General features: G+C 40.8%; 1 protein-coding gene across 4 annotated transcripts in view; it reads right to left on the minus strand.

Moving 5' to 3' along the window:
• The window catches only part of ap3b1a (adaptor related protein complex 3 subunit beta 1a), a 286,193-nt gene that overhangs the window by 205,273 nt on the left and 53,541 nt on the right, over positions 1-27,379 (minus strand). For 2 of the 4 annotated variants that reach the window (XM_060935724.1, XM_060935723.1), the window contains exons 1-3: positions 12,385-12,563; positions 8,342-8,417; positions 1,755-1,829 (exon numbers count right to left, since the gene is read on the minus strand). In XM_060935724.1, the coding sequence (XP_060791707.1) occupies positions 1,755-1,829; positions 8,342-8,417; positions 12,385-12,557 (324 nt within the window). In that variant the 5' untranslated portion in view covers positions 12,558-12,563. Of the gene's footprint in view, positions 1-1,754; positions 1,830-8,341; positions 8,418-12,384; positions 12,571-27,379 lie in introns of those variants that run through there. The other 2 variants (XM_060935721.1, XM_060935722.1) reach the window with 2 other exon arrangements.

Here is a 27,379-nt window from a genome sequence, read left to right on the forward strand (position 1 = left end):
CGAGCTCACCTCCGCGCCTTAAGTTTCCATATGATTCACTGATCCAGCCAGCCTTTAAAAATTCATAACTCTACCACCAGAGGTCCCAGAGAAGCCAAATTTTGCGTACACCTCCCTGTACACAATCCCCTACGAACCAACAGGCTGTGCCCATGCTTGGACCGCGCCTTGGGATGTTATTTGCCACCGCGCGAGCCCCGCTCCTTGCCATGCACTTTTATGCAAGCCATGGCTCCAGGCAGACTTTAAAAATTCATAACTCGCCCAAGGAAGCTCGCAGTTGGGCAACTTTTTGCATCGCATTTCTGTGCGATACACTGGGGAAATTTATTAGCAATTCTTCAAAATTGAGTCACATTTTGCGATGCGATATCCGCTATCTTGAACACAACACATGACTTTTCTTAGTGGTTTTACTGGAAGTGAAATAGCTGGTGGTCTAAATGGCTGCCATAGTGCAAACAACTAGCAATAACCGTATGCTTGTAATCTAGAAGCCACTGCTCACTTTAGATATATTCACAAGATTGCCATGTGCAGTGGAATATACCCCTACAAGTCTGCGAAAGAAGGATGTGTCATACGATCTCAAAAACCACCCTTCAGTCGAGTTCCCCGATATCTTGAACTATCCGGTGTTGCAGACATCCTTCTACACTGTAAAACAGGTGGGAGAGAGCATGTAGGCTTACAACTTTTTTTTTTTTTAAATATATGCAAGCTGGGTAAAGGACCTCGGTATCAAGTCGCTGCCAAATGAATCCTGTATTGTTTTTGCCCATGTAAGTATTGTATTTTTTTTTTTTTAAAAGCTTTTCGTTGGCATCTTTACAACGAAGTGCTGCAAGTTGAAGTGTAAACAAACCGTTCACTTGATTCTCACTTGTGTTTACTCTCATCTCTCAGGTAAATCATTCACAAAGAAAGATCATCAAAAAACCCTTTAAAAGACCTGGATCTTAGTTAAACAAGCCGGACAAGTGATTACGGTGCATTGTAACTATGGCTGGGTAAGAATTTTGTCACGACCTACATGCATATGGACTGTGAGGAGTAAACAAAGAAACAGCTGGGCAATTTAAAAAACAAACAAACATAAAATAATGACACATAGCAAGAAAAGTACTTGGAAAACACTAACATAGCTAAGAGGGATATACAAACCTTTCACGAAGTGATCACTGCAAACTCGAGCATGCTTCAACTTGGCTCCCTTTGACTTCAGTGAGGGGTTCAAAAGCCACCTTTATTAGTTCATGGGGAACCCTGAAGAAACTTATCAGTTTCATGGTTTGATCGATTCAAACAATCTAAAATAACGCAAGCATAAGGCATTTTTCACGCGAGCAATGCACCTCCTTTGACAAATGCCTCGTCAACTGAGCTTTGGTAGACCACCAGCTAAAGTTTTGAATAACTAATGAGGTGGATGTGACATCACGTGAAACCCAGCAATAAGGACTCTGACAGATAGTAGAGCAGGGCAGAGCTTGGCAGTCAGGATTATGGAAAGAGAAATGTCCACAAGTTCCCCAGCATTCAATTAACACCCCTCCCCCAATCCTTCTATCCAGCTTGTTTTCTCTCTCTGGGTTCTCCCTCACTGTGTTCCACTTTCTAACCAGGGTTTTAAGTCTTTAGACTTGGATGCTTGGTATTTTGTCCATGTCACAGCCATTATTACATGTATATGCATCAGTGAAGGTCACAAAACATTTTCATGAAATAAGATATTTAGATTTTGTTGCTCTTACCTCAAGGTTCTTGCTTGCAACATTTTTCACGACAGCAGGAAACAGCTCTGATGCATTTTTCCCCCTAGCTATCAGCTAGAGAGAGAGAGAGAGAGAGAAAGAAAGAAAGAGAAAAAGAAAGTTATAGACTCCCATAAACCTGGCAGCGCTTTGACTGCAAAATCAGAAATGTCACTTGTTTTTAACTCGCTCTATTGTCCACATTTTTTATACTAGGGACCAAAAAAAAAAAAAAAAAAAAAACTTACATTAAATGTGTTCATGGGGGATTTCCGGTGGGGGTCGGAGAGGATGGCGGCTTAGAGAGAGAGCTCTCGACAAGAGTTAAATAAAACTGCCCCGAAGCGAAATTATTACCTTACGAAGTGCACGAAAACAAAGGATAAGGGGCACAGATGACGTCCAAGAGGAACAAAAAGGGTAAAAAGTTAACTGCCGAAGATGACGAAACGCAGCTAACAGGTGAAGCTAATGCTAGCTCTCCCGGGGCTAGCCGGGACGCCTCCCCCGCCCCCAGCTATGACAGCGCTGGGACAGAGAAAGAGGACGAGCCGGTAAACTTGATGCTGATACTGAACGAGTTGAGAGCCGTCGGGAAAGAGGTGAAAGAGTTCCGAAAAGACACGAAAACACAATTACAAGATATCAGAGGGGAGCTGGATAAAACAAATGCGAGGATCAACGACGTGGAATCCAGGGTCGCCGAGCATGAAGATAAGATCCAAGGCACAGACGAGATATTAGCCGAAATGCTAATAATGCAGGAAAAACTTCAGTCTAAGCTGACATCACTGGAGGCATACTCGCGGAGGGAGACCATCAGGATATACGGGATTCCAGAGGGAGCGGAGGTTGGATCACAATCCATGGTTAATTTTGTGGAGAAGCTACTTCGGGAGAATTTAAACATCCCCTCGTCAATAGCCCTCCAAATCCAGAGGGCACACAGAGCGTCTCCCTCCCTCCCTCCCGGCGGTTCCCAACCTAGATCGACCCTGGTAAAGTTTTTGTGTTTCACTACTAAAGAAGAAGTGCTTAGGCTGGCATGGCAGAAGAAGGGCTTTATGTGGAACAACAGTAAGATAAACCTCGACCACGACTATCCCCCGGAGATCATGGCTATGAGGAAGGAGTACGCAGAGGCGCGGAGGGTCCTGAAGGACAAGAACCTACGATTCCGAACCCTCTACCCAGCCCGCCTTAAAGTGTTTTATGAGGAAGGTGCAAGAGTCTACAACACGGTGGAGGAAGCGACGGCGGACCTGGCGAGCCGGGGGTTTCCGGTGAAAGTGATTAAACCGTCGACAACCCCTAGAGAGAAAATACAGAGATGGTCGGCGTGGCGGGATGCCGGGGGACGGCGCTCGCGGCAGAACCGGGGAACTGCAGGATACAAGGAGAGGCTGCAAGTATACAGACGGGAAGAGAACTAATATTATAATGTGCTTGTGACATGGACGACAGGGTAATGTACAACTAGGGTCGAGTCAAAATGGGGTGGGATTCTCTTTTCAGAGGGCGCCATCACATTGGAAGGCCCCCTAACTCAGAGTAAATAGGGGTTCTCCTTCAAAGACTAAGGGAAGCAGTGGAAGTGATTCACTGCTGGAAGTTTGGCTTGACGCATTTGTGTTTCAGTTAAACACCACACATATCTGTTTGTTTCTGGTTTGTTTCATGGGGGGATGGGTTGTCCGCTGCTGTTGGGGTACGTTGTTTGTGTATCTAATATATTTACATGCAAATTGAGCCAGTGAAAATTATGTCCTTCAATGTAAATGGGGTTCTGAATATAATTAAGATGAACAAAATATTATCTAAATTAAAGAAAGAGCCCAAATTGCCTTACTTCAGGAGACCCACATGAACCAAGCAGATCATCTGAGGCTGAGGAGAAGGGGCTTTAAACATGTATTTTCCTCATCGGTTAAATCAAAACACAAAAGGGGGGTGGTGATACTAATTTCTGGCACCCTTAACTATGAACACATTTCTGAAATAAGTGATGAGGAGGGCAGATTTGTCAGGGTAACAGGAAGTATAGAGGGATCTGAAATTACTATTCTAAATGTGTACGCCCCCCCTGGGAGCGACTGGGCTTTTTACAGGAAAATTTTTGATTTAATGGTGGGCTCACAGGGCACAGTCGTCTGTGGGGGGGGATTTCAACTTCAGACTTGATCCCACACTAGACTCCTCCAATCCGACTAAGCACGCTAATACACTCATTAGGAAAGTTAAGTCTTATCTGATAGAAATGGGAATCATGGATGTGTGGAGAGAGCTCTATCCATCTAGCCGAGACTACACACACTACTCTGCTCCATTCAAAGTCTATGCTAGGCTAGATTACTTCTTTATGTTTAATGTGGACAGATTCAAGATTAGAGACTGTGAAATATTAACAAGGGATTTATCTGATCATAGTCCTATTTCTATGTCTCTGCGGTTGGCTAGGAAAAAACGAAATACCCTGTGGAAATTTAACTCAAATATACTCAACGATCCTACCATCGTTTCTAAAATAAAAGAAGACATTAAAGAATTTCTAGAAATTAACGACACAGGAGAGGTGTCTGCAATCATTCTGTGGGACGCGTTGAAAGCAGTAATGAGAGGCAAATTAATTTCCATCACTTCTCACCTGAAAAAAACCAAAGATCAAAAGCTAACAATTTTACTGTCAAGGCTAAAGACGAAACAACAGGAAGATATTAACCACCCTAACCCCACTGTAAAGCAGGAAATCAGGAAACTACAAGGAGAAATCAATGATATATACACACAGGAGGCTCAGAGGAATCTAACTTTCCTAAGGCAGAAATATTATGAGATCGGAGGGAAATCAACTAAGTATTTGGCGTACAAACTACGGAAACAACAGGAGGAAAGCACTATCTATAAAATTAAGAACCCTAAAACTAATGCAATAGAATCCAAACTGGAGAGGATTCAGGAATGCTTTGAGGTCTTCTACAGGGATCTATATTCACAATCTGATGCTTCTGAGGAGCATTGCATTGATTCCTTTCTCGGCAGTCTAGACTTGCCTTTAATTTCAGAATCTGAAAATGAGCTTTTGATAAAGCCAATCTCAACACAGGAAATTAACGCAGCTATCTCCAGACTAAAATCAGGAAAGGCAGTTGGACCGGATGGGTACAATTCCCAATGGTATCGCATCCTAAGGACGGAGCTAGTCCCTATATTGCTTAAGACATTCAATTACATCCTAATGAACGGAGTAGTTCCGCCCTCCTGGAGGGAGGCTACTATCTCAGTTATCCTAAAAGAAGGGAAAGATAGACAAGAATGTGGGAATTATCGACCAATTAGCGTCTTAAATTTAGATTATAAACTATTCACTTCTATTCTTGCCCGCAGATTGGAGAAGTTGCTGCCTAACCTCATTAATTTAGACCAGAGTGGTTTTATTCATCACAGACAAACAGATAACATCAGAAGAATACTACATATCCTAGGACAAATACAAAACTCAAGCAATTGTCGGAAGCCTGGATGCTGAGAAGGCTTTCGACTCAGTCAGATGGGCTTTCCTGTACAAGGTGATGGGGAAGTTTGGACTTCATGACAAGTTTATCAGAACAATTCAGGCCTTATATGATAGTCCCTCAGCCCGTATCAAGATCAATGGTGATCTTTCAAGTGCCTTTACCCTGCAGCGTGGCTGCAGACAGGGCTGTCCAGTCTCACCTCTCCTCTTTAACTTATTTATAGAAGCTCTAGGTCAATTAATAAGACAAAACAAAAATATCAAGGGTATTGCTCTTTCAGGAGTTGAACACAAGGTAGCGATGTTTGCTGATGACGTACTGGTGTGCCTGGGGGACCCAGAGAGATCTTTCAGGGAACTGATGTCGTCTCTGAGTGAATTTGGTAAGCTTTCGGGCTATAAAGTCAACATCTCAAAAACCCAGGTGATGACACTTAATTATACAGCCCCTGCGGCTCTTAGTGACAAATTTAAGCTAAATTGGGAAAACGAGAAAATCAAATATCTAGGGATAATTCTGACCAGGGACCTCTCGGGGCTCTTCCGGGCAAACTATGAGCCAATATCCTCTATTGTAAAGAACGATTTACATAGATGGAGCCTGATCCCTTTCCTGGGCCTTAGTGCTAGAATTAGTGCAATCAAAATGAATGTGTTACCACATCTACTTTATCTTTTTAGGAATTTGCCTGTTGAAGTGAGTGAAAACCAATTCAGGGAGTGGGATAAATGGATCTCCAGATTTATCTGGCTGGGTCGGAAACCAAGAATTAAATTTGCCACTCTTCAACTTCCCAAGGAGAGGGGAGGGCTGGGCCTCCCCTGCCTAAGGAATTACTATTATGCTGCACAAATTGCTCCCCTTCTATTATGGAGTAATGCAACATATACAGCCAAATGGAAGGAGCTAGAGTCCAAATTACTGATACAGTTCCCAATTCAAGCAGTAATAGCGGATAAGGGCTTAATAGACAGGGTGGTTAAGTTGGGTAACCCTTGGTTGACCCATACATTACAGGTTTGGCAGAGGGTGATCAATATCAGCGGGATAGATAAAATGTTGAGGATATTTAGGTGGTTCGCTTATGACTCTGATTTCCTTCCCAACAGACACGACTCCGGGTTCAAATTGTGGACATTGTATGGCCTCACAGCATTCATATCACTTACGCAAAGAAACACTGTGTGCAGCTTTGCTACCCTGAGAGACGAACACGGCTTGGCACGGAACGAATTTCATAGATACCTGCAACTACGTTCTTATATCGATCATGAATGTAAACTAACTGACCTTTCAGATGTTGAATTAGCATTCTCCCACATTATGAAAAATGCCTTGACCATGATCCCCTCTAAATCTATTTCAAAACTGTATAAAGCTCTTTCCTACTCCAGCAATAATAACACCCTATACATTAAAGATAAATGGGAAAAGGAATCAGGGATCAAGATTTCCGAGGAGGCCTGGAGTAATATCTGGTCCTTTCAATGGTCAACATCTAACTCTATGGTCTGGAGAGAGCATTGCTGGAAGAATATTATAAGATATTTCAAGACACCGTATCAGGAGAGGTACAAAGGTGCAACTACGCCATGCTGGAGGAATTGTGGCTCGTTTGCTGTCAACCACTACCATATTTTCTGGGACTGTCCCAAGTAAGTAGTTTTCTGGAGGGATGTCCAGTCTACATTAAGCACTGTCTTTAACACTCAAATACCCCTGAGTTATGTTGCACTGTACTTGGGTTATGTTCCTTTTTTGAAAAGTAAGAGAGAGATAAAGCTGCTGCAATTACTCTTGGTGGCAAGTAAAAAGACAATTACAAGGAGATGGTTAAGTCCGACTCAGCCCACCCTAGACGACTGGATTGGAATTACTTTGGAGATATTTAGAATGGAAAAATTGACCTACCAAATAAGAATCCAAAAGAACGAATTTTACCAAATTTGGAACAAATGGATTTCCTTCATTACCCCCACGAGAGCAGACTTTACCTGATCTCACTGGCAATATTATGTTGTACCCTAATCATTTGATCTGCTTGATAAGGAATGTTTATTTTTATGTCGGCAGCAGCGGGGACCCCCCCACCAACTGTTTCTGTATATAGTTCTGTACTAACTGTTTACTGTTAACTGAGATGTTCCAGGATGCTATCCAGGAGAACGTGTGTACTCCACTGGCCCCACACACTTCGTCAGACTGGGCCTTAAGAAGTTAACCATGTTCCCAACAGGCAACTGTGACTCAAATCTTGCCCAATCTTGGGTTAAAGGATTAAGGGTCATGCAAGAGACAAACGAAGTCTGACCCAGACTTCACGACTTTTCATTCTGTGGACTTATTGACCATGTCGGCGTGTGCTACGCCCTTCCTGGTTTAAACACAAAAAACTGGATTGGTTTTTGCTTGTATTCCTATTAATGATGCCATGCGGATGTATTCTTCTGTCCATTCCAAATAAAGATACAATTTCAAAAAAAAAAAAAAATGTGTTCATGGGAGCCTTGTAGCGCTCAATGTGAAAGAATTTTGTGAATAGCTCCTTTCGTTTCCGTGTAAATCAGCGTTGTTCGAGGAGAGGGAACGCTGAGAAAAAGCGCTCTTTGCTTGTCATATTGTGTCTTTTCCCTGCACCGTTACCAAGGCGACGAGCTCCACTCAGGGAGCGGAGAGGGGAGGGGCTGCTCTCTCTCTCAAACGACAGGACTTACACAACAGATCAGGCACTGAGTGGTTGTCAAGCATGCGCGTGTCTAGCAACCGGTGGATTCGGAGCCTGCGCGGTATAATTGTGAGCATCAAAAACGATTAAACTTTTCCCCCATCCAAAGTGTACCACATTTTAACGATATGACTGAATAAAATCTCCATAAATTTAAGATTGAAAATTTAAGACCACGGGGTTTGAAATTTAAGACAATTTAAGACTTTTTAATGGCCTTATTTTAGGAAAATTAAATTTAAGACTTTAAGGACCCGCGGCCACCCTGTGTATGCTCTCACCATCATGCTCATTTATTTCTCACATGCACTCAATTACATAAAAAAAAAAAAAAAAAAAACACTTACCGCCACCACCCTCTTCATGGCCTCTAGTTTGTGAGACTCCTTGCTGCTCTCCAGCATCTCCTTTAGATCTTCATTCCTACAACAGATTCAATTCACCTTGATTCATTTTGCACTGAAATCCATTCTGACACAAAATAAATGCTCACATTTCATCAGACAGCTGATTTGCTTCAGGCTTGGATTTAAATCAAGGAGACCACGTGCTGCAGGACCGCAAAAGGCAGAAACAGTCAAAACACACAGCCATGGTGACACACTGCTCTATCCTCTAACTACAGCCCTCAAAAGGGCAGCCATTTTTTAAAACGAATGAACAAATTACCAATCTCAGAGTACGGTATATGCTGCCGCACAAGTGTACAATCAATTTAGTTTATTAAAAAATAAAAAATTAAAAGCACAGCAATCCCCAGCATACTTGGATCCCATTAGACAGTTAAGCTTACTCTGTGTGACCACAAAAGAAGTGTGCAGCATTAGTCAGAGTGAAATCCCAGCTTAGAGCTGGTAAAGGATTCCAAGAAGGATTCAGCAAAATACCTTTTAATTATGAGATAATGTAGATGAGGCATCACCAAATGGCGGACCTCGGTCCGGATCCGGACCCGTGACCAATGGTAAATTCACGAGATTAAGTAATTTTCATGGAGCATTATTTTGGACGGTCGTGGCTATTGACAGCGGGCACTGCTACTCCAGTTAATACGACAATAGCTTCACTCAGCTGAGCCAATAAAATCGTTAGTTTACCCAGCGCACCACAGCAGAGCAACAAGCAGAGAGGAAGAGAGTTAAGTTCAGAGACAACCGACCGAGACAACATGGCTTGCTCCAAAAGGCAGCGGAAAGTAGACAAGGAAAATCGTTGTTTTGAAGATGAATGGACATGTTCATTCTTCCGGCAAGCAGTTCAAAACCAGTGTGCCTCATATGCTCCGAAAATGTGGCATTAATTAAAAGCGGCAATGTGAAGCGCCACTACGAAACAAAGCACAGCTCTTTTGAGCAAAGTTATCCCCTGAAGTCCGAGCTGAGGGCACGCAAAATAACCCAACTGCAAGCACAGTATGACAGGTCTACCCGACTCATCACACATACATTTACAGCCCAGCAACATGCAAACAAATGTTCCTTAAAAGTAGCGTGGATTTTGGGGCAACATAAAAACATTTAGTGATGGGACAGTTGTGAAGGAGTGCTTAAACGCCGTTGCTGAGACATTGACCTGCTCATTGATCTGCAAGGAAATGCTGCATTAAGAGAGCATTTTGAGACAACTGACCCTGCTACTTTCTGGTTACAGACTGTTTGAGAGTGTGTTCCCTGGTCTAACCAAAGGAGCACTGCACACCTTGACTATGTTTGGATCGACTTACAGCTGTGAGTCAGCTTTTTCCACTATGAACATTGTCAAAACCAAGTACCGTTCTAGGCTCAACAATGAACATCTACATATCTGCATGAGAATGGCACTAACTCCATTCCAACCAAGATTTAAATTACTGGCAGGTCAGCCACATGCCCATTTTTCTCATTAAGAAAAGTAAAAGAAGAATTAAAAGAGAAAAGTTCAAAGGAAAATTTTCTGTTTGCATTTCCCCCCCAAAAAGCCACTTGTTTTCTGAAGATGTGGACTTTTTTTTCCTTGAAAAGTAGGCCCTCATTTTTTTAGGCTGGGACCTCCTTATTTTAAGAACAAAAAAGAGAAAATGTTAAGTCAATGCTCTGTTTGCACTTTTTAGTTAATGTTTTCTGAGTTGACTTTTTTACTTGAAGTGTAGGCCTTCAATTCTTCAGGTTGGGACCTCTTTAATTTAAGAGAAAAAGGAGTTCTTCCACTTTGTTTGCACTTTATTTTATTCTGAGGTTTGTTTTCTTTAATCTGAAATAAAGGCCTTGAATTTATTTTCCTGGGACTACTTTTATTTATGGTAAAAGAGATAGTTGTGCACTCAGTTCATTTCCTGCATTGGAAATTAACAATAAATATTGTTGAAACCATATGAAAATGTGGACATAGGGGAAGGCTATAAGACACAAGCTGGACTTCGGTTCGGACCTTCTACTTGGACAAAATTTAATAACTGTACCTCAGTGACTTAAATTGAATACCCCTGATGTAGATGGTTTAATGGTAAGATGATTTCCACAGCAGCAGGTGGGTCAATCTGCAGTAAATCTAACCTGTTTAACTCCACTGTTAGAAATGAACTGAAAACCAACCTTGCAATATTTGTCAAGTCAGTTTATTTGTATCGCACTTTTAACAGACAGTTGCAAAGCAGCTTTACGGAAAAATAATCAAATCAACATTTGAACTAATTTTCTCTCTAATGAGCAAGCCTGAGGCGACGGTGGCAAGGAAAAACTCCCTCAGAAGACATGAGGAAGAAACTGAGAGGACCCAGACTCAAAAGGGAAGCCATCCTCATTTGAGTGATCACAGATAGTGTGATTATAAATAACTTGCTTCTATAACTGTGTCCTACATAAATAATGAATAATTGTGTAACTGGGAAATTCATTAGGTTTTCGAATGAAGTCTATTTTGGTGAAGTCATCAACTGTTCAGTGATTGAGACTTGGGCACAAAACATTACAGGCAGATGCTCTTATCCAGAGTGACATAACATACCCAGAGCAGCCTGGGGAGCAGCTGGAGGCTAGGTGCCTTGCGCAAGGGCACTTCAGCCATTCCTGCTGGTCCAGGGAATCAAACGAGTGACCATTAGGCCATGGCTTCCCCCGTTTACGAGAACTGTAGTCCTAAAGTTATCATGTCAATTGCAGTCCTAAGCCATCGTAGCACAAAAAAAAATAAAATAAAAAAATAAATAAAGGTGTCCAGAGCCATCTAAGTGCATCTTTCAGTGGGTCTGCTTACACCAAGGATGACAAATACAAAGCTGCCTTAAAATCTGGCTAATAGCAGGGAAGCTATGAGGGTAGTAATGCTGTTAAAGCATATTTCCTGATGAGTAGCTGCCTGCTAACTGAAATGTGCTGCACCAGTGAAACCATGAATACTACATTTTCAGTAATAAGTAAACCAATGCACCTTTGCAGGGGGAGATTTTAAACAGATCGTGCATGGGGACCATGATTGGTTTTGTTAATCTAGGCTTCTTAAGACTATAGAATGCATTTTGTATAGGCCGAAATAACCTCCGCTGACATTTTAGACACGACTGAATGTTAACTGATGTTCACATGCTTTGTCATGACCACCATGAGACTTGTGAAATTTTACATAGCTTGGCAGTATAGCTTTCATTTGTACAAAAATGAAGTGTGGTTCCCAAGTTAAGCAAGCAATGAATGCATCATTCTGCCTAGTGTCATGTTTTAATGGGTATTACTACAAATATGCAGGTGATTATAGGAAATCACATGCACTGATTATCAAGAAATAGTCAGAATTTCTTAACCAAATCACCTCGAGCAACTCGGCAAAATGGCTACCAATCGCTTTGTCACAATAAGTGAGGAAGAATTCTAAATTATGAAAGAAAATGCTGTTCCTAAAAGCACTAAAGATGCCAAGTTTGGTCTAAAACTATTCAAAGGTAACGTGGAATTGTGATTTACTTTATCTTTCAAAACAAATGTATTTTATGCAAGTCGGCATAGATAAATGACAAGTCTGCACACATTACATTTGCATGCCACTTTTGAAGTTTGAAATAAGATTTATTTAAAAATATTGTATTAAAAACAATCACCTATGTATTAATACTACAACATTTACCAACCTCGATGAATAATAACCAAAACAAAGTCGAGGCAAAGTGAATATCCGTGAAAAATAACCGAGACAAAGTTGATGTTATTCACTTCGCCATCGGCGAATAACTGTTAAAAATAAAGCAATGCTGACTATAAATATTTTCATAAAAAAAACAAACGGAACCAATAACAGTACTATAATCAGTTACATTCTAATAATATCCATTTTCATATGTTAATACCATGTGTGAAAGCTTTGAAATTAAAACATGACAAAGCCACCTGAAAGTGCACAAATGCATTGTTAGGTTTAATACCCTGTGGTTTTTGCTTCCAGACAACCTCTGTGATGGCAGCGAAGAGTGTGTTCCTCAAGAGTGAAGTCAGAGCTCAGTGTGAGCTGCAAGTTCTCTGCAGAAACCAGCACCTTATGCACGATACCCTTTGCTTCAGAGTAGAGTCCAGACAAACCACCGTTCATCTTATCCATAAAATCAGACACACTGTCCAGAGAAAATGTCCAAATTTCAAAACAATGCTTTGATCCAGTTGAAGCTTCATATATACATTTTGCTTTCCAATGAGTTGACAGAAGAATGCACTGATCAACAATTGAGTTCACTCCAAATAAGACTGACCTTTTAAAGACGAGGTGGAATCCATAAAAGGTCACAAACTGGATTCCTTTGAGGCAAAGAAACTAAACATTCCCGATTTATTTTTAAATCCCAAACAAGTTAGTCTTTAAACCCACTAAATCAAATATTCTTTAGGAAAAAAAAGTCTGCATGTATGGACAGTGGCTCTCTCCAAGCCATACAGTGTCTGCTGCTCTTTTTCTCACCTATGGACAAGAAACAGAATAGCATAAATGGATGCTCACTTTGAGCGACTTGACATCAAAATCACAGAACACACAAGACAGGAAACACGGTCCAGCAATCCCCCCCAATCACTCCTTATCAAATTCATATGATGGCCTGGACAGGCCAACAAAAGCTGAGCATTCAAGCCAAATTCTTTGTCAAACAATTTCAGTTTTGGCATGCAGTAATTTTCCAAATCAAAAATTTCAAATAAACTATATTGTGAACAAACAGTGAGCAGACTGGAACATTTAGAACAACTCCAATTCAGAGTTACGGTAACCATTAATTCTGCTCACGACCTTTTAACACAACCTACCATCCCTTAAGAGTTAGTATCCAATTAAAGAACCAAAAATGAAAAATCAAAAACATGCAAAACAAAACAAAAAAATCCCCAGGATTCCAGCATAACAGTCACTTTCTTTGCAGTTTTCTTTTGTTTGCAAGTCTCAGCTTTTCCTCCTCCCCTTCACAGGAAGTGTGGGGCTCTTAGCAAGACCTGATAAACACAGAGCTGGCACGACACCTTCCTCTCCAACACAATGGTCAATGTACCAACTGAGTCTGCCTGCAGATTACTGACCAGAATAGGAGTACACATCCATATAAAGAAAGGTTAAAGAGCCCCATTTATAGAAACTAGTGCTGTCAAAGTTAACGCGATAACGCATTAACGCGATCTCAATTTAACACGATTTTAAAAAATAGTGCCGTTAACGCAAATTCTAATTTGGCCCTGCGAGTCACTCGTAGTTCCTGTTGAGGCTTGTCGCGCGCTGCTTCAATAAGAGTACGTGTGAGTGGGACTTCCGGGAAGATGGCCGAGTGAACAGACGTATAGTTAACTGCTCTCCCAAGTCGGACATAAAAAAACCACCCTAAGGCTTAAACTCGACAACCGAAAGTTATATTATGGGTGGGAGAGGCAACCGAAGAACAGGAAACACTAATCAGAGACAAGAAAAAGTTGAGAAACTACCCGAAACTGAAAAGCTACCCGAGACCTCAGAAAGCGAACACGAGGACGACGCAGCAAAGAAAATGGAGGGACAAGACCACAACGAGACACTGCGAGTCGGGCTGGCTACAATCAGCAAGGATATAAAAGACCTTAAACAAGAGATACGACACGAACTGATCACGCTAAAAGACGAGTTGAAAAAAGAAATGAAAGAAGAAATCACGACTCTTCAACAAGAAATTGAGCGCAAGCTAGCAGACAACATAACCGAGCTACGGACACAGAAGGCGGAAATGGCCGAGGCTCAGGAGCGCATAGCAGAGCTGGAGGAGTGGAAAGTAGACGCGGGACAAGTGATGATGGAAATGCTGGAACGGACACGCCAGATGCAAGAAAAGGTAACCGACCTCGAGGGGAGATCAAGAAGGAATAATATCCGCATTTTCGGCGTTCCAGAGGAGACGGAGGGAAACTCCACTAGCAAGTATGTAGACCAGATGCTAAAAACAGAGCTACAGCTACCTGAAGGAACGGAGCTCCACGTCCAGAGAGCGCACCGCGCGCTCGCACAGAAACCAAGCCCGAATGCACCACCCAGGTCCATCATAATCAACTTTCTCAAGTTTGAGACGAAAGAAATTATCTTGAAGACGGCATGGAAGAGAAAAATACAAGTAGGAGACAAGCAGATCTTTTTTGATCATGATTATCCTGCAGAAGTCGTCCAGAAACGGAGGTCATATGTGGGCATTAAAAAGGTGCTTAAAGAAAACAAAATACGTTTCCAGACGCCGCTGACCAAAATACGGATACACTGGAGCAATGGAGTGAAAACATACGACACCGCCGTGGAAGCCGCGCAGGCTATGAGAGAAAGGGGATTCATCACAGACCCACCGGGCGATGACAGCATACCGGCGGCGAGGGAGAAGACACGCGTAGCACCGGAATGGCAGCGCGCCAGAGGAAAGGATACGACACGTGAAGCAGCGCACCGTGCCAGAGAGAAGCTACAGGACTACCTCAGGAAAACATGAACATGCACTGGAGACAGGTAGCAGTAAAACAGACTTCAACACTGATAATAATCATATCCGACCAGGAGATGTTCAGTTTTCTTTTCAATAGTTGGACACATCTAGACCTTATAGAGTTCAATTAGGAACTAATCAAGTCTAGGAAGGGGCCCCCATGAGAGATGAGGATTTCCCCTTCACCCTCCAACAGGGACTCGGGGCACAGTTCACCCCACTGTTTGAAGTCACCATTGTTTTGGTTCATGGTGTTATATTTATTGTTCATGAGTGTTTTGTTCAGAAATGTTTGGGAGTATACCTACAAATAATAGCAAAACAAAATGACGACTAATAATATTAAAATAATGTCGTTGAATGTAAATGGTCTAAACAATCCAATTAAAAGACAAAAGGTCATGACAAAACTTAAAAAAGAAAAAGCACAAATAATTTTTCTTCAGGAGACCCACTTGTCACAATCAGAACATGATAAACTTAAAAATTTTGGCTACAGGAACTTATACTATAGTTCATTTAAAGGGGGATGTAGAAGAGGAGTAGTGATACTAATACCAAATTCAACTAAATTTGACCTTGAGAAGGAATGCAGGGATAAGGAAGGAAGATACATTATAGTAAAAGGAAGAGTGGAGAATGAACTGCTAACACTAGTAAACATATATGCACCTCCAGAAAGTGACAAATCCTTTTTTAGATGTCTATTTGATGATATCACAGCAGAAACAGGAGGTATTCTGGTTTGTGGGGGAGACCTAAATGTTATTAGAGACCACAGAATAGATACAACTAGTCTCAAGAAGAATAGAATGCATCTGACAAGATTCATAAACATATCCTTGAAGGAGATGGGAATGATTGATGTTTGGAGGAATCTACACCCCCTGGAAAAAGACTTCACGCATTATTCCGCAGCACATAAAGTCCACTCAAGGATAGATTATTTTTTTATGAATGTAGAGGACAACCATATGGTCCGAGAATGCAGGATAGGGGGCGCAGACGTGTCAGACCATAACCCACTCTATTTAACAATAAACTTAAACAATAGAAGACGGCAGACAGTATGGAGACTTAATCTGGGAATTCTGAATAATGACCAAACAAAGAAGGTAAAAACAGAAATTGAAAGATATATAGAGGAAAATAACAATGGCACTGTAGACCCAACGATTTTCTGGGATGCCATGAAGGCAGTCATCAGAGGAAAACTGATAGCTGAAACTGCACATGCAAAAAGAGCTAAAATGGAGGCTTATAAAATGTACAATGAAAGGTTAAGAGTATTGGAACAGGAATATCAATATACTAATGACCCCAAGATAAGTCAACAAATTAAAGATACAAAAACAAAAATTAATGACATACTTCTGGACGAAATTGAAAAAAAGAATAAATATTTTAAACTGGGCTACCATGAAGTAGGCTCAAAGGCCACAAAAATACTGGCAAAGCGTATAAGAAAACAGCAAGCAATTAGTAATATATGCAAAATTAAAGATCCTCATACAGGTGAGACAGTGTCTACCTCGGATGGTATTGAGGATATCTTCCAAAGATATTATCAAGACCTATATACACAACCTGCATCTGCAGATGAGAATGATATGATTGCATTCCTAGAAACGTTAGACTTACCCTCAATTGGACTTATACAAAATGATAAATTAACAGCAGAGATTACACTGGAGGAAGTAAAAGAAGCAATAAATACATTGAAAAACAATAAATCACCAGGGAGCGATGGATACCCAGCAGAGTGGTATAGGATGTTTGGAGAAGAGCTGTCACCACTACTCCTTGCCTCTTTCAATTGGACTCTCCAAAACAATAAAATACCCCCATCATGGTCTGAGGCAATAATTACAGTCATACCGAAACAAGGAAAAGACAAAGAACACTGTGCAAGCTATAGACCAATCTCAATATTAAATGTTGACTATAAAATATATACAACTATAATCTCTAAACGGCTGAACTCCTTTATATCAGAAATAATAGAGGAAGATCAAACAGGATTTATAAGAGGGCGCCAGACCCATGACAACATTAGAAGAACACTACACGTAGTGGAACAAGCAAGAAAAGACAAAAAGAGCACTGTATTAGTAAGTATTGATGCAGAGAAAGCTTTCGATTCTGTCAACTGGAAATTTCTATATAAAGTGTTAGGGAGATTTGGCTTTAATAATAAATCAATACAGTGCATAAAGACACTCTATCAACAACCAACTGCAAGAATTAGTCAATGGGAGCCTGACAGACAAAATTAGACTACAGAGATCAACAAGACAAGGATGCTGTCTATCACCCACTCTATTTGCCATTTTTATAGAGCCGCTAGCACAGGCTATAAGACAGGAACAAGAGATTAAAGGAGTGGTGGTGAATGGCGTAGAACAAAAAATAGGACTTTTCGCAGATGACGTCATAACCTACCTCGAACGCCCAAATGAATCATTACCTCAATTGATGAAACTTTTAGAAACATTTGGACACCTATCAGGATATAAAATAAATGTTGCAAAGACACAGATATTAGCACTTAACTATAGCCCACCTAAAGAGATCCAAGAATTATTTAAACTTGACTGGAAACGTAAGGGAATTGAATATTTGGGGGTCACAATCATGAAAGGATTATCTAAACTATATAAATCAAACTATGGTAAGATAAATCAGGAAATACAAAAAGATATTGAAAGATGGTCCACATTAACACTGGATCTAAGCTCACGAATCCAGATAATCAGGACGAATGTTTTGCCAAGGCTTTTATACCTGTTCCAATCCTTACCAGTAGAGGTCCCACAGTCTCAGTTTATGAGCTGGAATAGAATAATTTCAAGGTTTGTTTGGGGTGGAAAAAGGCCTAGAATAAGATTGGAGACTCTCCAGCTGCCAAAAGAAGAAGGTGGGATGGGACTTCCCAATCTGAAAGCATACTACTATGCAGCCCAGCTGAGGTATATGGTTGGATGGTGCAAACCAGATTACACTGCAAAGTGGAAAGAGTTGGAAACACAGCTTGGAGAATACCCAGTACAGAGTATTATAGGAGATGAAGACACATACAAGGTGATTAAAAACCAAATAAACCCAATAACGAAGTTTACACTAAAATTATGGTTCAGCATAATAAAAAAATACAAGATTCAAAAAGATGCTAATTCATTAAAATGGATAGCATATGATAGCAAATTCAAACCAGCTAGATATGATAAAGGGTTTAAGTGGTGGACAACCAAGGGAATCACAGCGTGGTGTGTGCTAGTGAAGAACGGGCAGCTGGAGAGTTTCCAAAATATGAAGGAAAAATTTGATTTGGATAAACAGGAATTCTATAGGCACCTACAACTTAGAGATTACTTTCTGAAAGATCAGGATGGACCCCTCCGGAGAAGTGCATGGTGTGATCCAACTCGTAATCAATATATACAAAGAAAACAAAATTAGAATTGTTTCCGGGTTATATAAAAAATTAATATCAAATAAGCACTCAACCAAATACATAAAAGAAAAATGGGAATCAGAATTTAAGATAAAAATCACAGAAGAGGAGTGGTTAAAGATGTGGAAGATACACCACACATCCACCAATTCACGGATCTGGAGGGAGTTCTCCTGGAAAAATCTGGTACGTTTTTTTCATCTCACCCAAAGTCAAGAGTAAACAGGTGAACAAAAATATGCCTTGTTGGAGAGGCTGTGGAGTAATGAATGTGGATCACTCGCACGTTTTCTGGAAATGTGATAAAATCAGATTGTTTTGGAAAATGGTACACGATGCATTGTTGCAAATTCTTGGATATAAGATTCCAATGACTTGTACAGTATTGTATTTGTGTAACCTATGTGAAGAAAATATTAGACCGAAAGATAGATACCTGGTAAAAATATTACTAACAGCAGCTAAGAAAGCCATCACGAAGAAATGGGGAAGGGAAGACACCCCCACTCAAGATCAATGGACTCACCTGGTTGAGGAAATATACACAATGGAAAAAATGATACACCGCCTGAGGCTACAGGAAGCCCAATTCAAAGAGAAATGGAAGAGATGGACAATATTTATCACTGAACAACGACAAAACTAAAAAACTTGATTAAGGAAAAGAAAAAAGAATATGGACAGATTATACGTAAAGAGACTCCCATTTGTTGTATTTCTGAACGTGTTCTTACTTGTTGTAATTTATTATTGAGTTGTTCCTCCTTTGTAAAGAAAAATTTTCAATAAAAATTAAAGTGGAAAAAAAAAAAAAAAAAAAGAGTACGTGTGAGTGATGGAGAAAAGCATAGACATATAAACATCCTCGCCACCATATTGGATGGGGCAAAGTGGAGATTCTTCAACCGTCTCTGGTATAGCATCTAGACAGTAGCAGAGAATAAAGATGCCTCATTCATGTGCTGCGTTTAACTGTACCAACAGGTTTACCGTCCAAACGAGATCACATGGGATTACCTTTCACAGGTGAGACTGGAAAAATACTTTTCAATACTGTTCCTTCAGTCTTCAGTTTCCCAGCTTATCTCCACCGGGTAGGTGTATAGTTATAAGCAGTGAGAATTAGATAATACAGTGCCACACTATGATGAACGTTTTTGAACGTATGATGAATGTTTTTATTTTTGTTATCTGTTTTTTTCTTCTTTTATGGCAAATACTTCTCTTCAAAAGAAACTAATGAAGAGTAAAATAAAACTTTATTTTCACAGTGATATGCACTTTATTTTTCATCCCTTGGTTTTCTCATCTAATATGGAAGTTATGGATGTCAGTGGCTGTGACAAGACGTGTTATGCTCTGCAATAAAAAAAAAAACTGGTACAAAGCAAGCCCATTCACTTTTTTATGCTGATAAGAGAATTACAATGGTTTTTCATGTGACAAAAATGTGCGATTAAATTGCGATTAATCGCGAGTTAACTATGACAGTCGCGACATTAATCGCGATTAAATATTTTAATCGCTTGACAGCACTAACAGAAACGAGAGCATCTCTCTGAAGTCCACTGATAAGAAGGGTAGGTGAGTGTCTATATGCAGTCCCCTCTGAAAGTATTGGAACAGAAAGGCCAATTATTTTGTTTTTGCTAAAGATGTTTTGGTTTGAGATCAAAAGATGAAAGACAATTGATCAGAATTTCAGCTTTCATGTCATTTAGATATCCAGACATGTTAAACAACTGAGAACATGGCACCTTTGAGCAAAAAGTACTAGATTATATACTTTAATTTTAAAACCCAACACTTATTTGGTGACATTCCTTGCTTGCAATAAGTGCATCAAGCCAGTGACCCACTGGCATCACCATGGCACCTTTGAGCACCTTGCGGTTCTTTTCCTGGTTTGTCTTTCAGTTGTTTGTTTTGGGGGTTTCACCCCTCGGTCTCCTCTTCACAAGGTGAAATGCATGCTCAATCGGGTTAAGGTGTGGTAATTGACTTGGCCAGTCTAAAAGTCTTCCACTTTTCCACATAATGAAGTCCTTTGTTGTGTTGGCAGTGTGTTTTGCATCCTTTACTTGTAGCATGATGATCCTCCCAATTAGATTGAATACATTTCTAGGGATGAGTTTCCATTTCAGAAAATTAACAATTCCGTTTTGTGATTTTACCAATACAATTTTTTTTGTGTGTGTGGTTTTGTTTTTCCCCATTTTCTGTCATAAGAGATGGGAAAGTTTCCACATACCAAATGATACAATTCTGGAGTTCTGAAATCCATAAAAACACATCGAGCAATAAATTCTTATTCAATTTCTACATAATAGACTTTCAGGTTCAAATTGGGAGAGCGAGAGAAAGGTGGCGAAGAAATGTACGGTAATCACCTCTGCTGAAAGACATCTCATTATCTCTAGCCGCTTTATCCTGTTCTACAGGGTCGCAGGCAAGCTGGAGCCTATCCCAGCTGACTACAGGCGAAAGGCGGGGTACATCCTGGACAAGTCGCCAGGTCATCACAGACAACCATTCACACCTACGGTCAATTTAGAGTCACCAGTAAACCTAACCTGCATATCTTTGGACTGTGGGGGGAAACCGGAGCACCCGGAGGAAACCCACGCGGACAACATGCAAACTCCACACAGAAAGGCCCTCGCCAGCCACGGGGCTCGAACCCGGACCTTCTTGCTGTGAGGCGACAGCGCTAACCACTACACCACCGTGCCGCCCTGCTGAAAGACATCAAAAATGAAATCAGAAACATGTAAGGGCTTGGACATTAACTTTTTAACCCACTTGTCCAGTCAGGCAAGCAGCAAGATTTTTCACTTGTCCTGACCATAACCTTTTTATTACTATGTATTTACTAGTTCAATGAAAATGGTTAACAAAGTTTATCAAAAGGCAGGTATAGTTATGATAATCCTTATACTTTAATAATTTTTCAATAAAACAAACTTTTACTGTAACAAACTATCCAGTGTCCCATTATGGTGCATGTGTTATAACCCATTACCTGATACACAGTTTTAAGAGTTAGACTCACCCAAATTCAAAGCTTCTGGAGGAAATAAAGTTAAATCTTGATTGATCCAGTAAAATTTGAAATATAAATGAAAGAAATTAAACTGGACATAAGGGTGACCGTCACATTGTGAATGAAGAATCATCATCTTTTGGCTGCTCCTGATTAGGGGTCGCCACAGCGGATCTTTCATCTCCATTGCTCCCTGTCTTCAGCATCCTTCTCTACCACACCTGCCACTTTCATGTCCTCTCTCACCACATCCATGCATCTCCTCTTTGGCCTTCCTCGTTTTCGTTTGCCTGGCAGCTCCATCCTCAACATTCTCCTTCCAACATGTTTTGCATCTCTTCTCAGGATGTGCCCATACCATCTCGGTCTCCTCTCTCTTAGCTTAATTCCCAAGCTCTCCACATGTGCTGTCCCCTCTGATGTGCTCGTTCCTTATCCTGTCCAACCTTGTCACCCCCATCGCAAACCTTAACATCCTCAACTCCACCACCTCCAACTTTGTCTCCTGTCTCTTCATAAGTGTACGGTCTCCAATCCATACATCACAGCTGGTCTCACTACTGTCTTTATACATCTTACCTTTCACTTTTGCTGGGACTTTCCTAAAAATCACAAATGACTCCTGAAATCCTTCTCCAACTGCTCCACCCTGCCTGCACTCTCTCTCACCTCACTATCACAGCCCCCATTTTCCTGCACAGTTGACCCCAGGTACTTGAATTCACCAACTTTCTTTACGTCTACTCCTTGCATCTTCACTACACTCTCATCCCCATTGATGCACATGTATTCTGCTTTGCTACTGCTCACCTTCATTCCAATGCATACCTCCATCTCTCCAAACCCAGCTCAACCTCCTTTCTACTTTCACCACATACTGTATCACAAGATCATCCACAAACATGTTCCATGGTGACTCTTGCCTCACTTCATCCATCAAGCTATCCACCACTATGGCAAAACAAAAAAGGGCCCAAAGAAGATCCTTGATGGAGTCCCACCTTGAACCATTCAGTTGTTCCAACTGCACACCTCACTGCTGTTTCACTGTTCTCATACATGTCTTGCACCACTCTAATATACTTCTCATTCACTCCACTCTCATACAATATCATAACTCATCTCTTGGCACTCTATTGAATGCCTTCTCCAGGTCTACAAACACACAATGTAGCTTTCTCTGGCCTTCCCTGTACTTCTCCATTAACATTCTTAAAGCAAAAATTGCATCCGACGTGCTCTTCCTTAGCATAAACCTGTGCTGCTGTTCACAGATTGCTACCTCTCTTCTCAATCTTGCCTCCAATACCCTTTCCCATAGCTTCATGGTGTGGCTCATCAGTTTTATTCCTCTGTAATTACTGCAGCTCTGTACATCTCCCTTATTCTTGTATATTGGGACTAGCACACTCCTCTTCCATTCATTTGGCATTTTCTCATTCTCTAGGATCTTATTAAACAATCTCGTTAGGAACTCCATAGCCATCTCACCCAAACGTCTCCAAGCCTCAATCGGGATACCATCTGGTCCGACTGCTTTCCCAGTCTTCATTCTTTTCATGGCTGCCCTCACCTCATCCTTACTAACCAACTCTGCTTCCTGATTTGCTGTCTCCAATGAATCTGACCTTTTCTCTCTTGGATTCTCCTCATTTAATAAATCCTCAAAGTATTCTTTCCACCTTCTTAATACACTGTCAGCACATTTCCATCTTTCATCACTCTTACCTGCTGTACATCCCTCACTTCCCTACCTAGCTAGTCTGTACAGGTCTTTGGTCTCCAATCTTTCGTACAACTCCTGGTATGCATCTGCTTTCGCCTTCGCTACCGCTCTTTTTGCCTTCTGTCTCGTCTCTCTGTATAACCGCCTGCTTTTCTCGTCTCATTGTGAATGAATACAAATTGTAAATGGAGTTCAGCACAGTCTTAAAATTCCTACCAAATATTTTACAACATTTGTGATGATTAATGTGTACCATACTAAATAAATAAATAAATAAATAAATAAAGTCTGAATGATTCACCACAGATTTTTATTTTATTGAGGTATTTGATCGCCATTTTTCAGATTGTGATTACTTCAGAGTACAATAATCTATAATTAGATATAACGAAAATTTTATTTTATTTTTTAAACAGTTTGTGAGGCATTCCCCAACTTATCCCCAGATGTCTTGGATTTATTGGGGGGGGGGGGATAAATAAATAAAACAAACATCCAGGGATAAGCAGGAGAACGCCTCACAACGGTGATGTTTGGGTGAATCCTGCTGAAGCGGTCTCCTATCTGTTTCTTCATCAGTTAGTGTTCATTGCCATTTCTGTGACTTAAGTACTTTATAAATTTATGGGTGACCTTTCATGATGCACATCAGGGCTCGACATTAACAGCAGTCCGACTGTCCAACGGGTCTGAAGAAGTCAAATCCATATCTGCCTGTCCGATGGGACATTTTTTAAATCCAAAAATCAGCCTGCACACTGATCGTAAGCCCTCGCGTCATTTACAACAGGGGTTCTCAACCTTTTCTGCTTTGAGGCCCACCTATTCATACTTGTACCGAGTCAGGGCCCATTAAAAAAAGATCCCCAATTATTTTGGCTCATCTATTCAAAAAAAAAAAAAAAACCCTTGCCATATAGCTCGAGGATTGAATTTCTCGAGTTTTGAAACTGGATGTTCACCAACACCCATTTTTGGTTTCAGAATGGCAGTTCCATTTTGGACAAGCAGTTCTGCGATTTTCACATTTTTTCTGCGTTTGGGGGGGGGGGGGGGGGGGGGGGAGTGTCACCCCTACATTCCTCTGTAAATTGACAAAATGCGTTTCTGTAGACTTCTGAATTTAGTCTGCTGCTTCCATCATTAGTTACATCGATAAAGATTAGTGACCCAATTCCAGCAGCAGTCATGCAAGCCCAAGCCATGACACTACCTCCACTGTGCTTGACCAATGAACGTTTTCAGTCATGAGCATTAGTATTTCTTGACATTTTAGTCTTTCCATTACTTTTGTGGTTCATCTCCATTTCTTTGCAAATTCCAATTTGACCTTTCATTTATTACTGCTGAGTGGTTTGTATCTTGTGATGTAGCCTGCCTCCCTCTTAGTCTTATTCAGTGGATTCAGTTACATTCACCCCTGCCTTCTGGAAGTCACTGACTTTTTTCCTCTTTACTGCCCTCAACGTTCAACTGTTCAGTGGCCAACCTGTTTGATGCCTTAGAAACTACTGGTGTGCTTTCTTATTCAGAACATTGTTGTATTGGCTACGCCTAGTGCTTGTGTAAAGGCTCCGATCCATTTTCTCAACTTCAAAATTGCTTGCTTTTCTCCCATTAGACAGCTCTCTGATCTTCATATTGGTTCATCCTTTTCACCAAATGCAGTCCTTACAGGAGAAACCCAGTGGCAGACATTCAGCGCTATTAATTGTGTTTAAACAAATCAAAAACAGGGCACACCTGGGCAACAAGAAACACCTGTCAGTCACGTGATCCAACATTTCTGATCACTTAAATGGGTGGACTCAAAAAGGTGCCACACATCTAGATGTAATTATCAAGAACTGAAAGCTCAAATTCTGATCTATTGTCTCATTCATCTTTGGATCTCAAACCCAAAAGGTTTTCAGTGCATAGAAAAAAAAAAAGAATTGGCCTTGCCACTAATATTTTCAGAGGGAACCGTATCAGGTACATACAGTTCTTAGCTGTGCATCACAAATTATACCACAGTGCATTATTTTTGTAGAACAGCTCAGTATTAGTTTCAGCTGTTTACTGAGTGTTTCTGTAGTGCATGCACGGCCCTATAGGGCAGACAGTCCACTTACATGAAGACTAAAGATATAAAACTTCATTTAACCAAGCAAAACTATAGTTGATGTTAGAATTTGTTTGGAGCCATTTAATACTTATGGAAGGAGTCTCGGTTGCATGCATTTTGTAACAGTCACATAACTAAGTGCACAGTTTATTAAACACAGAAAAATCAGGACAGAATTGACGACGCTTTCCAGTTTAAGTAAAATGACAAGCTGCTGTGAGCAACACACACGGCTGGTGAGGGAATAATCCAAAGCAGCGGGCATATGTATGGCTGCCAAAAGAACTGGCTACCTTGTATTTATTGATGACTGCTAACAAAAGAAGCATGATGTATTCATGAAGTACAGGGAGTGCTGCGTTATCTGCTCAGAATGCCAAATGCTTCAAAACCCATTGGATGGCGCTTCACAACGCAGATGGGCAATGATCTGAAGCATAGTTTGAAAACAGACACCAAGAAAAAGTAGTGGAATGTTCCACAATGGCCAAGTTAGTCATTGACCTGAAATCAACCAAGCATGCTTGGTTGAAGCACTTGCTGAAGGCAAAACCCCAAAAACAAGCAAGAACTGGAGACAGCTTATGGAAGGAAAAGTCTTCATCTGCAAAAGCATCCCCAGGGGGGATGGGTTCCAAATTTCAGGCAGTCATTAAAATGTGGGGGTTTTTTTAGTGGATATTTAAAAAATAATAATATAATAATAATAAAGGCTACCACAGACTTGTGGGAATGACCGAGAACAGCAGGATGAATAGGGCTGGTGCCAGGACACAGCCCTGCCTCAAACCAGTGTATACCTTCAACAGTTCGGTTAGCTCGCCACTGATGGAGACTTGGGCATGCATGCCATCATTATATAATTTGAGGATTTCTACAGAATTTAAACTTTTTAGACTGTTATGAAGATTAGTGTGTGCGCACGCATTAGTGCATGTCAAAAAATTAGATCATGAAAAAGTTAATTTATTCATAATTTAATTCAAAAAGGTAAATTCATATATTCTATATTTCATTACATAAAGTGAGATCAAGCTTTTTTGGTTTTAATTTTGATGATTATGGATTATACCTCATGAAAATCAGAAATGCAGTAGTTCAACTTAGAATATTTCCTAAGATCAATCAAAAAAAAAAAAAATAAATAAAATAAAGAACTTACAACACAATGTCCAACTTCTGCAAAAGCATGGTCATTTATACACTCAATACTTGGTTGGGGATCCTTTACCAAGGATTACTGCATCAATGTGGCGTGGCATGGAAGTGATCAGCCTGTGGCACTAGTGAGGTGTGCGTTATTAAAAGCCCAGGTTGTTTCAATAACGGCCTTCGGCTCACCTGTATTTTGGGGTCTGTGTTTCTCATTTTCCTCTTGACAATACCCCATAGATTCACCATGGGGTTCAGACAAGGCGAATTGGCTGGCCAATCAAGCACAGTAATATGGTCAGCAAGTCATTTGGTAGTAGTTTTGGCACTGTGGGCAAGTGCTAAATCCTGCTGGAGAAGTTAACTGACATCTCCATAAAGCTTGTCAGCAGATGGAAGCATGAAGTGCTCTAAAATCTCCTGGTAGACAGCTGCATTGACTTTGCACTTGATAAAACACAGTGGACCAACATCAGCAGATGGCATGCTACCCCAAATAATCACAGACTGTGGAAACTTCACACTGGACTTCAAACACCTTGGATTCTGTGCCTCTCTACTCTTCCTCCAGACTCTAGGACCTTGATTTCCAAATGAAATGCAAAAATTTACTTTCATCTGAAAAGGAAGACTTTCTTACTTCATCCGTTCATCTATTTCTCTCCTTAGCCCAGGTAAGACACTTCTGATGTTGTCTAGTTCAGGAGTGGCTTGATATTAGGAATGCAACAGTTGCAGCCCCTTTGCTGAAGACATCCGTGCGTGGTAGCTCTTGATGCACCAACACTAGTCTCAGTCCACTCCTTGTGAAGCTCTCCCAACTTGTTGAATCAACTTTTGACAATCCTCTCAATACTGCAGTCATCCCTGTTGCTTGTACACATTTTCCAGCCAGCGCACCTTTTCTCACCAGCCTTTTCAGCAATGACCTTCTGGGGCTTACCCTCCTTGCAGAAGGTGCCGATGACC

The sequence above is a fragment of the Neoarius graeffei genome, chromosome 12 (genome assembly GCF_027579695.1).
Source record: "Neoarius graeffei isolate fNeoGra1 chromosome 12, fNeoGra1.pri, whole genome shotgun sequence".
In the NCBI taxonomy this organism is placed as follows: Eukaryota; Metazoa; Chordata; class Actinopteri; order Siluriformes; family Ariidae; genus Neoarius; species Neoarius graeffei.